The sequence below is a fragment of the Biomphalaria glabrata genome, chromosome 2 (assembly GCF_947242115.1).
Source record: "Biomphalaria glabrata chromosome 2, xgBioGlab47.1, whole genome shotgun sequence".
Taxonomy (NCBI): domain Eukaryota; kingdom Metazoa; phylum Mollusca; class Gastropoda; family Planorbidae; genus Biomphalaria; species Biomphalaria glabrata.
Window position 1 is genome coordinate 32,013,502 of NC_074712.1, and position 13,385 is coordinate 32,026,886.

General features: G+C 32.6%; 1 protein-coding gene across 6 annotated transcripts in view; it reads right to left on the bottom strand.

Annotated features, from left to right (window-relative positions):
• Positions 1–13,385, bottom strand: part of LOC106057040 (dynein beta chain, ciliary-like) — a 131,625-nt gene that overhangs the window by 24,959 nt on the left and 93,281 nt on the right. For all 6 annotated transcript variants that reach the window (XM_056020081.1, XM_056020082.1, XM_056020083.1 and 3 more), the window contains 20 exons: positions 12,860–12,991; positions 12,409–12,582; positions 11,884–12,192; positions 11,142–11,309; positions 10,455–10,694; positions 10,008–10,169; positions 8,766–9,083; positions 8,246–8,324; positions 6,808–7,034; positions 5,653–5,814; positions 5,067–5,300; positions 4,395–4,655; positions 3,596–3,742; positions 3,154–3,292; positions 2,803–2,934; positions 2,161–2,423; positions 1,522–1,638; positions 1,184–1,336; positions 649–804; positions 403–527 (listed from right to left, as the gene is read on the bottom strand). In XM_056020081.1, the coding sequence (XP_055876056.1) occupies positions 403–527; positions 649–804; positions 1,184–1,336; positions 1,522–1,638; positions 2,161–2,423; positions 2,803–2,934; positions 3,154–3,292; positions 3,596–3,742; positions 4,395–4,655; positions 5,067–5,300; positions 5,653–5,814; positions 6,808–7,034; positions 8,246–8,324; positions 8,766–9,083; positions 10,008–10,169; positions 10,455–10,694; positions 11,142–11,309; positions 11,884–12,192; positions 12,409–12,582; positions 12,860–12,991 (3,698 nt within the window). The remainder of the gene's footprint in view (positions 1–402; positions 528–648; positions 805–1,183; positions 1,337–1,521; positions 1,639–2,160; positions 2,424–2,802; positions 2,935–3,153; positions 3,293–3,595; positions 3,743–4,394; positions 4,656–5,066; positions 5,301–5,652; positions 5,815–6,807; positions 7,035–8,245; positions 8,325–8,765; positions 9,084–10,007; positions 10,170–10,454; positions 10,695–11,141; positions 11,310–11,883; positions 12,193–12,408; positions 12,583–12,859; positions 12,992–13,385) is intronic.

Sequence of the window (13,385 nt, forward strand, 5' to 3'; positions counted from 1 at the left end):
TTTCTATTTTTTTACTGCTTATTTCTGTGTTTTTAAGTTTAACTGGGATATTAAAGTGATGTGTTAAAACTTTTTCTATACAGGTAAAGTTAAAGTGTTTCTTAAAAGTACTCAGTATACTCAGGCAGTACTCCCCTGCACAGCACTGTGGATTAAATAAACTCAACAAATAAACTCTACTCTTCTAATTTTCAGACTTTTGCATGTTCAATTATTTTAGTGTTCATCTTGACTGATTTTATTTAAACTTTATGCTTCTAGAATCAATTTAATTAAAACTTTCTACATATGTTAAAAATGTTTCAAGCATGCAAGGTTGAATATCAAAGACTTGTATTAATTAAACACTGACATATTTGATTGAAACCTCTAAATAGTACAATGTATACTAAACTACATTACCTTGTGACTGTAAAATTGATAATAGTAGTCTGAGCCTGCATTTCAGGCTTGTAGTGGGGATTGGCCAGTTTGGTTTGGAGTATTAATCTGAAACTTTTGTGGTAAGCTATTTCTTTATCACCAATCTAGAGAATGAATTAACATGTGCAGCATTTCCATAAGGTGTTAGCAAAAAATGTACTATGTGTTATTTAGTTTAGGAAATAAATCGAGTCCTACATAGTCTGAAACTAAACCATGACCTACTTTGATTGCCTTGCCCTTCTTAATGGTGTTCCTCCCCAACAGATGATCCAAGACAGCATCAACAGATTCTCCAATGTTTTCCATCAACAATATCTCACCAGTCTCCACAGCTTTCTCTATAGCATCTAGATAGCCAGCACTACCAAGTTTCACGATCTATACAAATAGTAATACCATACTGATTACAATATATATCATATGTAATCAACATCATAAGAGTATAACATACTTTCAATCATGCACTCAAAATAGAAACCTTTTAGCTTTTTCTAAATCACCAAATTCAAATTTTCTATTTGAAAACAAACATGTAGAGCATATACCCTAAGAATGCTAATTTACATTATAATTTATCCATCCTGGTCTGATTGTTTTTAAATATGAGTATAATGCCACTTTCTTATTGAAGTATAAAGCTATTAGACAACTAACTAACCTTGAGTCTGGCTCCATATTTTGTTTTGATCCACTTGTATCCCTGGAGTATAATGCCACTTTCTTATTGAAGTATAAAGCTATTAGACAACTAACTAACCTTGAGTCTGGCTCCATATTTTGTTTTGATCCACTTGTATCCCTGGAGTTGTGGGTCAATCATGAGTGGCCATCGTTCACAGTTGGTAAGTATGGTAGCATTCTCAATGGACATTCTGTCAGTTGGTAAGCCTTCATTGTTCCAACTTGCAATCTACAGCAGTAACAACATAAATAATACAACTTGAAATCACTGATAGTACTTGGAAACCTCAACAAAACATTAAATTTTAAAAGTCATTCTTTGATCCTTCAGTACAGCAGTAGTTGTCAGCAGCCAGACTTAAACCCTAATCACAAATATTCCTGAATAATAAAAAAAAAGCTTAACTAAATTACCTGAGCACTGTCCACTAAAAGAATTAAAGGATCCAAGTTTTCTGTCACTGGTATTGGGTACTTCAATTTTTTAATAAATGGAATCCATTTCTTGTCTAGTAGATCTGTGCGGTAAACCTGGATCAAGAAATGATTAAACAAGTTTGTATTTACTCAAAGTCTCAAAAGCTGCAATTAAGAATATCTTTTCAAGTATAGCTTCAATTATTTATATGTACGGTTGCAAAGTTAAAAAGTTTTACCGGATACCTTTCCAGCAGCAGGATGGACAAATGTATCATATGAAAGATCTTTAGATTATACATATCTATGTAGCTAACTTTTGGCAAAGACAGTCAAAAAAAAATTTGACCAATTTATAAACACATATAATCATGCATTCAGACATACAAAATTAGTTGATTTAACTGATTAGCCTACAATCCTTCCTTAGATATTTAAATTGATTTAAAGTATTTATATACAAGTGCATAAACTTTAGTACTAACAATGTTTAGAATTATTTTTTTCTTTTTTATTAAGGCCTAATTGATTTGGCATTGAATCAGAAACGTTACTACATTCATTGTTTGTCATTCATTTAACAATTAAAAAAAAAAAAATCTTAGAAGATTCTACTAGTGATGCAAATCAACTGACCTTGGTGAATGATCCCATATAGGAAATGTAAGCAGTTGTCAGCAGTACATCTCCTGGAAGTGTCTTCTCATTCTCATGAAAGTTCATGATGGCCTGGGCCCATCTCACATTCTCAGAGGCCAGTCCACCCACAAGTCTGTTAGCCAGTTCAATGACAGCAGCTGTGGCATCAGCCTCCTCCTGACACTTCTGTTTTGTTGTAATGGCTTTATTCAGTTCTGACTGGCATTCATTCAAAGTGGCTTCTAGTGCTTGCACTTTAGCTGATTTTGTAATCATGAAATAGATCTTTAACTAACAAGTTCATTTTTTTAAATTAAATATTTCATCACACTATTTTTTTTTAAATAAATACAATAATTTATTTTTAAGTTATTTCCAAAAGTTTTGTTTTAAAGATTAGTATATTTATACCTATTTTGCCTTGTTTCTTTTAAATATTGGCTCCTTTTCTCAAGTAATACTATTTCTTAATAGAAATACCAACTTTCTAAAATAATACACCATTAAAAAAAATAAATAAATGTTGGAACTACGGCTACTGACAACTGGAGTCCTATTAGATCATTTAGATGAGAAAATTAATTATATGGAGATATATTTAGAAACAATGTATCCACAACACATGTTTGTTATATTTACATTTGATAGCCAAAAGTTTAGTCTGGGCAGCATTTAATTCTTCATTGGCTTTCTTTAAGGCAATTCTTTTAGGCTCAACCTCACAGAATACTTCGTAGTATCTCATTATGTTGATTACCCATGAGCACAGACCTGTTCAAAAACAACAAACAAAACATTGATACACATTACCCAAAGTTTTAAATAAAGACACAAATCTGCCTAAAGCTTAGCAACAAACAGATATCTATCTTTCAAATAAATAAAAATATAAGCTAACTCAAGAACTACCAATAATATGGATCCTTTCAATTAAATTATTTTGAATTATCATTATTTTTAATGCTCTGAGAATTGGTAAATAAGTCTTACCTGCAGCTGCATTAGATTTTGCTTTGATAAACTCTGGGTCAAATTCTGGGTCATTTAAATATGGCTTCACAGCCACCTGGCAGGTAAGTGGTATGTTGTCTTTGTCATAATTGATTAAAGCATCAAGGAATGAGTCAACCTGCAGATATTATGTACAGAATCAAGCTGTTTTTGCCTTATTATGAGTAACAGTGACAATTTATGTTTTAATGCCTGACCTGATATAAATGAGATGATTTTGTTAAATGTAATGCTTTAATTAATACTAAACATTAGAGCACCCATTGATATTCTTTTCTTTGTGTGTGTCCATAATTGTATCTTCTACCATTTCAAATAATAAATACGAAATTTAAAACATTTTCATTTCATCATTATAGATTAATTATGTGGAACAAAAAGAAAATAAATATGGCACTTTGTCACCTGAGAATATTTTTACCTTTGACATAATAGTGGCTTTAGCATTTTTCCATGATCTGTCTTTAGGGACATTGCCTCCTGGTGCTAGCAGCACCATCACAGCAGCAATCACATTCGTTACAGCTGCTGGAGGTGAACCAAAAGACTTCAATTCTGTTAGGTTGTTCTGGTTAAGAGAGTGATAATGCATTTATTTACATGTTTTAATTAAGGATGTTCTTTTAATCCAAGCTTTTTGAATAACATTTTTAAACAGATTATAGCAAGGAACAACATCAAAGTTGACTATAATAAATATGAAGGGAAAGAAGACTAAGTTTAAATATACACTGATACCTTTTAAGTCTTTTTATTTTGTTCTTTTAAAATTTTGAATAAAGTTGAGAACTGACTTTGCAATGAATAGCTGATCTTATTACTAAAAACAGGATGGCCGCGTGACTGTATGGTATGCACTCTGGACTGTCGTCTTGATGATCCCTGCTTGGATCCTCTAGGAGGTTTGGGCTAGGATGTAATAATTTTTAATTCTGGAGGAACATCTGAAATGTGTAAAACAAAACAAAACTGACCAAATGGGTAAAAAATCACTTTGCATATAAAAATAAATGGGTCAGTAAATTAATATTATACTTAAGGTTTTACCTAACTAATAAGAACAACTTTTAACAAAGAACTAACATAAAAACAACAACACTAGCTATTATATGATATTTAAGTCAACAACAGACCTTATTTAAAGTATTCAATTATATGAAAGTCAACAACAGACCTTATTTAAAGTATTCAATTTTATGACATTAAAGTCAACAACATACCTTATTTAAAGTATTCAAAGCTTCTTTAGCAGCCAAAAGTGCAGGTTCAGCCTTGGCCAGGTCTCTGGAGCAATCCGCTGCCTTTTGCTCCACTTCTTGGGTGATGATAGATACTTTCTCCTCCTCCACATCTGCCACTGCCTTCTCTGCCATGACTTTCTCTGTCTCTGCACTCACCACAGAGATCAGTTCATTAGCCTCAGCATTCTTGGTGGCCAGTTCCACCTCTTGTGAGGCCAGTTTGGATTTCAGATCATCCACCTAGAAGGAATGAAATACATGAACTTCAGCCCCAAACAAGTATTATCACTAATGTTTGCATCTATAGTAAGCTGTCTAGGATGGCTGCATAGCTGGACTCTCATTTGGTCATTTCAATAGTCACAGGTTCATAATCTACCCACTGCAATTCCTTATCTTTCTGCATGTTGGGACTAGGATGCAGATTATTTTCATCTCTGAAGGAACATTTGAAACATGTAAAACATTTTACAAACAAACAACAGCAGTGGTGAGGTGGTCTTAGAGAAATTCTAAGGACAATGCTCATGTTAAAATTGTTAGAAGACTTTAATGCACATTTCCAATCTATTTAGCTATTTTCTCTGATCTTAGATTACAATAAAAATGATATAGAATGAAACTTTAAAAAAAATGAAAAAATAAAATTACCTGAGTTGCTGTGCTACGCAACTTTTCCAATCCATTTTCTAATCTGATAATACTGGCCTGTAACTCATCATTTTTCATTGACAACAAATTCTGGTACAGAACAATTTGTTCAAGGAAAGATTTGGGAGTTGTGTAATTATAACGATGTTCATTTTTCAGATAAAGGGCACTAGCTTCATTGACAGATCTGTGCACATATGCCATGAAGTTGGAGATAGATACTCTCATGTGACTCTGCACAGATAAGTAAAATTTCAATCAGTGTTTTGATAAGTGAACTTTAATATAGTTAAACTTTTAAGGCAAAGCTTCAAGGCTACTTCACAATTGATGGATACAACCAATTGTAGTTTGACTATTTTTAATATGACATGAAGCCAAAGTTGGATGGTTGCCTGGTCATGCAGTAAGCGCACAGGACTGTCATTTAGTTGTCTCAGTGGACCCAAGTTCATACCCTGCCAATTGTCATGTCACATTGTCATGCAGGAGGTTTGGACTAGGAAAAAGATCATCTTCAACTCTGAAGGAACTAGTGAAACATGTAAAGCAAACAAAAAAAACACATAATGGATTTGTCACTTACATCCAGAAGTTCACAGTCCCCCAGGAATCTACTACTGACTGACACCAAGGCCTCTTCTGGCCACTCATGGAACCAATCAATACTGGTACAGTTAGTGATGGCTGGAAATTTTCTGCTTCTAACTCTTAAAATATTGCCAACTGGTGAAAAGCACAGAACCACCTAAATACAAACAAACAAATTCAAGTTCATTTTGGTATTTTTGTAACATGATGGTTTTAAAACATTTTTGGTTGATTATGATGGAGTTGTATATTGCTTAGTTTATGAATCATTTTGATTGTGCATCTGACATAAGAAACACATTAAAAAAATAGTCTCTATCTGACATTAACTATTTGTTTTTGTTAGTAAAGAGATAGATAAAAATGATAGTGATAGGATGGTGGCATTGTTGTGTTATAAGTGCTTTGGACTGTCATTTCATGGTCATGATGGTTACTGGTTCTAGCTCTGCCTGCTGCCACCCCATGCCGTCCCACAGGACCTTTGGCTAGGATGTAATTATCTTCAAATCTGAAGGAACATAGAAAACATGTAAAACAAAACAAAAAACACATAAAACTACCAATATAAGATGTTAAACTACCAATATTTAAACGGCAATGATGACTATGCATAAACCTCTACTGAAAGCACAACCCTTCTAACATAAAGTATTCACTCACTCACATACTCTACATTGCTAGTTGTAATATTTAAATAAAATAAAAAAATATTGCAGGAGTTTTCTTTTGACATCTCAGGGCCAAATTAAGTTGATTTACTCATTCCAGAGACCAGAATATTAAATTTTGCCATAAAACTTTGTGAAACATAATCAAATGATTTAACAATCAACCAACCACCATTAATACAATAAAAATTAGAGCTTGGTGGACATATTAAAAAATCTGAAAATTGAAAATCTTCATTCCTAAATAAAGTCAAGCAATTTACTCCTTTGCCACCATAGCTCATTTTGTGCACAGAAACCTATTTTTGAGTAAACATTCCAGTCTCCACCAAGTTTACAACCTATAGCTTGGAAGCCTATACCACTACTATTCAGCTGCTACATTCTATTTCTCAAACTATAACATTATCAATACTTCAGAAAGTAACAATGTAGTAAAAATGCTTCAGAAATATTCATAACAACAAATTGTCACTTGCCTTTAAATTTCTACGAACTTTGTCAATGAAAAAGCTCCAAGCATTTTCTCTGGTGTCTGGTATACCAGCCTGTTTACATTCACTGAGCATCACTGACATGACCTCCTCTGTTTCGTCATCATTTAATATGTCAGCTATCTCCCCTGAGGCAAGTAGGTCATTGATGAGGACTAAAAACATCTCATTGGCCACCTGTGCATCTGACATAAGAAACACTACTCCAAGACCTGCAGTGCAAATTCAATAAATTACTCAATTGATAATCTAAGCACTATTCAATTGTAAGATCCACACTGCCACTCTTTATAAGCATTATAGTTGACTGAAAGATCTATAGCTAACTTGGAAATTAATAGCATAGTAAGACCTTTTAGTCCTAGTTCTCAGGACTACTACTAAATGAGTAAATATAAAACTGTAACAAACAGAAAGTGAAACATTATACACAGTGGCACAGTTAAGCAAAAGTCAAGAGGTGATAATTACTTCAGATTTTACAAGATTTCAGCATCAGACAATTTTTTTAACATAGTAAAAAAATAGTTTAATTTTACAATACTATAACCATGTAGTGCTCATATTTGTTTATCAAGTATAATGAAATTCTTTTGAAGCATAATATGTGCTTTTTATTATTAATCCTGTCTACCATTTTAAACTTGAGGGTGTGAGAAAGTTCCAAACAGGTTCCTCCATATCTAGATGAATTGTCCATATATTTAGAGAAGCGTTTCTAAGGAGAAGATTTCAGGATAAGATTGCCAGTTCTACAATCTACTGCTGAAATGAACTCATCTACTTAATGAGGAGTAGATCAGCTCAATGTTTTACTTTCTATCTGCTTTCATTGATTTAATAGATCAAAAGTATCCTCATCTTGGTGATTGTGTGGAACCCAGAACTTGCCAATAAACTCTAACTAGATTCTTTTTTTTTTGTTTTGTTAAATGGGCATTGTGTAAGATATATTAAGCTTTTTGCAATTAAATCCCATTAAAAATTAAGTCCACTGCAGTGCTAACTATTTCAGCAGCCTACAATGTCCTGGTAATCATCATCTAAGTTTTAATTCATTAGATCTGGATGAATATGGCCAGGCATCTGTTGGATGGTTCTTGTTCTTCCACTTTAGAAACATTCTTAGGGAATGGGATGATTTGCTTGTCAATGCCAAATTAGTCTTTTGTAGTATGATAGGATTGCAGACAATAGTCCCACTAAGCTTGATTTGCAGTTTGTGAGAATAACTCTGATGCTGCATGTTATGCTTAAAAAAATAAATTATTGCACACTATGCTGTTTAACTAATCCAACCAAGAAAAGATTTGATATTGTATATCTATATATAACAATTCTTCCTTCTGCTGTGAGTTAATTCTATATGATGTAATACCCTTTCTACTTGTCTTTTTTTCAATAAGAATAAAACCTAATATACCTTTTAACCCAGATTTCTTGTACAAGCCATTGAGGTCACTTTTTAAGTCTGCAATAGCGTACTGTTTGCTAAGTGTAATCTTGAAACAAATATCAATATATAAAATTTAGTAATTTGAGAAAAATAGATTATTTCTTATACTTCTACATACAACTATTTGTTTTAAATAAAAAAAACAATCAATGTGATGAAGTTATAAAAAAATAACTATAATAAAGAAATGTATTTGTTCTACATGATTACAAATCAATATCTCAATATCTATGCATAAAAATTGTGAATTGAAATTTCATTCCTTTTTTGAAATATTTATCCAAATTCCTAGCTCACTCAACCATCACTAGTTCTCACATTTAGGAAAAATGTTTCAATAAGGTCTTTAGGTTACAATATGAACTAAATTTTTTGCTTGATTTTTTTTATTTTTCTTCACCTTATATTAAAAAGTAAAAGAAACATTTTTATGTAATACGTACATTTTAATAATTAAAAATGTAAGAAATGTATAAAAATTAAAAACCTGAAACACATCCAATCCACTTATAAAAGCAGCCAATCGAGACAGTGACTGTTTGCCACTACCACCCACTCCGATCAGAAGAGCATTTCCTCGAGGAGATTCCAAAATGCGATTGATTCTACAAATATGTGCCATGGCATCCTCAAAAAGTACCAAGTTCATGGCTGCATTCAGTTCATTGTAACTGTCCAAGACATCTGACAGAGTTTTGTTCAGTTGTGGCCAGCCTAAGATAAAGGTGTACAATGGATCTCCAACACCAGCAGCAAAATGGCAACAGATCAATGGTTTCTCATTTATAACTTCCTCCTTTTGATCCTAAATAGGGAACATTCAAAATAAAATAGTTTAACAGTAAATCAAAATAAGTCATAGTCTTAGTTTTTCTGGAAAATTATTATAAAAACATTTATTTACTCTTTCCATCATTTTCAATAAAATATATATAGATTCATACAGCCATTCTCAACCTTTTAGTGACAAGCTTCTAACATCTTGTATTGCTAGTAGTGAGTAAAGCATTATTATACTAAAATTATACTTAAATCAGGGATTCACTTATATTGCAAAATTTATTAGCAAATACGATCTTTGTCAACCTTTGCCAGGGCATGAAATCTTTCAACACTTTCAGGTACAGGTATAGTGGGTAAGGAATATTTGAAAAGGCAAGGTTGGATTAAGATTGTAAGAAAATCTTTGGGTGAAGCTATTCAAATATAAATCCACCTGCATGATTCTATCCATCTTTCTCATAGACAAAATTTCTTGAAAAATAGATTTCATCATTTGTGTTAAGATTTCTCACATAACCAAAACAGTGATGCTACAAAAAGTTCCCCTTTCAGACCTTGTGATCTATAGGGCAGATGATGTTAAGGTCATCTGTTTCTTTGGCTTACGGTTAACGAGCAGGGTGTCATAAGGCCAGCACAACAACCAACTGCCTTTACTTTCCCAAACTAAAGTCAGGTACCTATTAGAGTTGGGTGGACTCAGGGGCGCCCTAAAAATCCCAAAATTCAAAATCCCAGTCTTAAATGAGATTCGAACCCTGACCCCAGGTTCAGAAGCCAAGCACTTAACCACTCAGCCACCATGCCCCCAGTGATGCTACAAAAAGTCTTGCTAAAGTCTTGCTAAAGTCTTGCTAAAGTCAAAAAGAATCTAACAATAATCAATCCATTACAAATAAACTAAACAATAAATTAGACTTTGTTAACATAATAAATTGCAACAAACCTCAAAATTCTTTTTCAAAATTTCAATTTGGTATTTCTCATACATCTCTATGTCATTATCATCCACCAGCTTGTCTTTGTACACTCGTTCAGCCTCGTGGAAGAAGAGCCTCACAAGGTGTGCAGGTGTTTTACAAGTATCCGCACCAGCAAAAAGTAGGCCCTGTGATACACACATCATTTCTAATAAAACTCTTATTCCCTCAACCATAACAAAAATAGGAAATGGATTTGTTTGGTTATTGTGTTGAATGCTCCACAAGAAGTTGTGAGCATAGGGAAAAAAATGGAAAAGAATTATAACTTAAGGTACAATGATGTTTATGTTTTGTATTTTATTATTTTGAGTGTTAATTACTGTAAGAATGAAGCTGAAAAAAAAAAGCCAACTTTTTTTATACTCTAAATTCTAGACTTTGGTAAACATAAAAATCAGGATAACAAATACCTGGAAGATGTTGGACATGTCTCTAAGGTTAAAAATATAATGAAACTTGATGGCTGTTGGTAGGAAGCTGGACATCATTCTAGCCTGGAAAGCTATGGCTCCCTGTACCAATATAGAACTGTAACGCTGGACATTAGCACTGTATCCTTTCAATATCATGTGCTGACTCAAAATGTTGGTATATATTGTAGCCAGAGCATCACGGGTTGGAAGACTCAGGGCAAACACACAAAAATGTCTCTTAAGGGAAGGAATAAATTTTGAAAATATTATTCAATAGCTGTATAGAATCTAGAAAATACACAATATTAAGAAGATTCTGATAGTGCAAACTTCATGTGTCATCTCATTGTTTTATATTTTAATCAACATGAAAATGAAAAAAAAAATTAATTAATTCTTGGTTTATGTAACTATATTCACATTGACAATGAAAAAGGATAAAATTCAAAAAATATGTTTTTGATTTGTTTGTTGTTTGTTTTACTTTAACTATACTAAATATTTGGAAGTTTTTTTTTTAAAACAATATTTTATTTACATGCACACTACCTTCTTGTCATAAACTAATCAAAACTCCAAGATCTTCCTATTTTACCAAATCAATCACATTATTCATATAGGTTTTGAATTAATTTTGTTGAACAGAGATTTTCTTGATAGTTTACGACTTATCTCTATTGTCACCTGGAGCCTGGCATCAATGGTAAAAGAACCAGCTGTTGGATTCATACAGGAAACAAACTGAGTGTTGTGAATTTCCTTCAGGGTGAGCTTCTGCCTATCATACCAGTGAGCATGGTCAATGCAGGCTCTCACAAGAGTATGTGGCTGTACAGTGAAGTACTTGTCTACCTATAAAAAAAAAAAAGTAACCTTTAGAACTTAAGCACTATAGTTTTTAAATCCAATCTTTTAATAAGAGCAGTCTTCCCAAGTTTTTGTATGTTTGGTTTCTAGTTGTTTTCTGTTTTTTTAAACATTTTTGTACTACGTTCAATAAAAATTTGTTTCATATATTTTCTCTTTTTTTTTTTTTGCAATGAGAGCTTTTCTATTATATTCATGGATTTCTATTTTATGGTTTTAAATGTGTAATTATTATGTTTTGTAACCCTATGGATAAATATAAAGAAAAACAAAATCATAAAATATTTCGTAGATCTAGGTGACTTGTTCACAATTTGATAAATTTTCATAATAAAAAAATAAAAATGTTTAATTTTGTATAAAATAATTTGTATTGAGTTTGCCCATTAATTTTATACCAAATGAAACATTTTCTAATTAAGATAAACAAGTTATTAAAATTTAATCATTTGATCATAGGGACTAAAAATGAACAAAGTGACTAACTCTGTCAGAACATGAAAAATGATTCTAGAGAGAAAGAGTTGAAACTGATCACTACTAATATATTGTATCAAACCTCAGGCATATTCATGTCATCCACAAAATAGATCAGCTTCTTAGTTCCTGGAGGACCATAATTACGTCCTGCTTTCTTCTCCAGTGGCTTCTCTAAGATATTCTGCAGCATCTCACTTGTCGTGTAGAAATTGAAAGGCACATTTGCAACCAGGTAGTCTGCGGGAGGTAAGGATTTAAGTTTGTTGTTCATTAAGACAGTCTTGCCTGTACCAGCTGCTCCCACCAGCATTACTGGCCGACGGGTAGCCAACAACATGTCCAGGAAAAACCTGAGACGATGAGTCTCAGCTGTGTGCACAATGGTAGCCTGCAATAGAATGATCAAAATAAAACTAAAGGTAATCATAGACAAGTAACAAGATAAGTTTAATAAATATAATACTAAGTGTTTCCAAAACCATAAGCTAAGTTGTTATTCTTTAAAGATGCCTTAACATTCTTTACAGATGTCTTGACATGAGGCCTATTATAGAGAAACAAAAAAAATATTACTATTAAGAGCCTATGAGAGGAAGAGGCTAACCTGCAAAGGTGTATCTGGATCAAACTCAAACTCTGGAACCAAATTAGTCCATGGTTTGAATGTGTGAGTTTGGGGACAAATGTAGTAGTCAAATACAGTACCAGTGGAGGGAAACTTGACAGTCTTGTATTCCAGAACAAACCATTTACTAAACTCCACTCTGTGGTCTGAAAGCTAACAAAATAAGATAAAACAAATCAGATAAACAAATAAGATTGAATGTGAAATTTTATTCCACCACATACATTTGTTTTTCCATCTAACATGATATATATGCAGGATATCTACACATGTACTTTTATTGAGTTGCCATTTATTGTCTAATTGTCAGAGAAAATGTTTTTGTATTTTCTAACTGCATACATGCAACCTTCACTAAACAAAAATTGAATCTAAATATGAAGTTGTTAAAAATATACTTGTAAGAGCAAAGCTTTACTTTCAAACATACCTGATCTTGAAACATGCTTCCACCAAAAGCCCAGATACAGCAAAACACAAAATACAATTCATAAAGATCTTTAGGAGATTCCAGGGGACAATTTTCTTCAGTTAATATACACTCTAGTAAGTAAGTCAACATCTGTTGTAATGAAAAAAATATTACCAACAAGTCAATAGAAATTTTTATCATAGAATAAAATTCTTGAGATTCTTAAACTAAAAAAAAAATATATGTCTGTGGTATGTACTCTGGACTGTTGTCCAATGGTCTCAATGGTACTAGGTTCAAACCATGCCCACCACCCTACTGAGCTTTGGGCTAGGATGTAATAATCTTCAAATTTGAAAAAACAAACATGTAAAACAAACAAAACAAAAGAGTTGAATGGTCTAACATGTCAACGACTGCAGAAATAACAAGCACCAAGTGGCCAGGATTGGTTGGATAATAATCATATTAATCCTGCCTCACTGATTTAACCATAACCCTAGTGATTATGCTGCTCTGCTATTTTCTATGCTAATATCTTTAA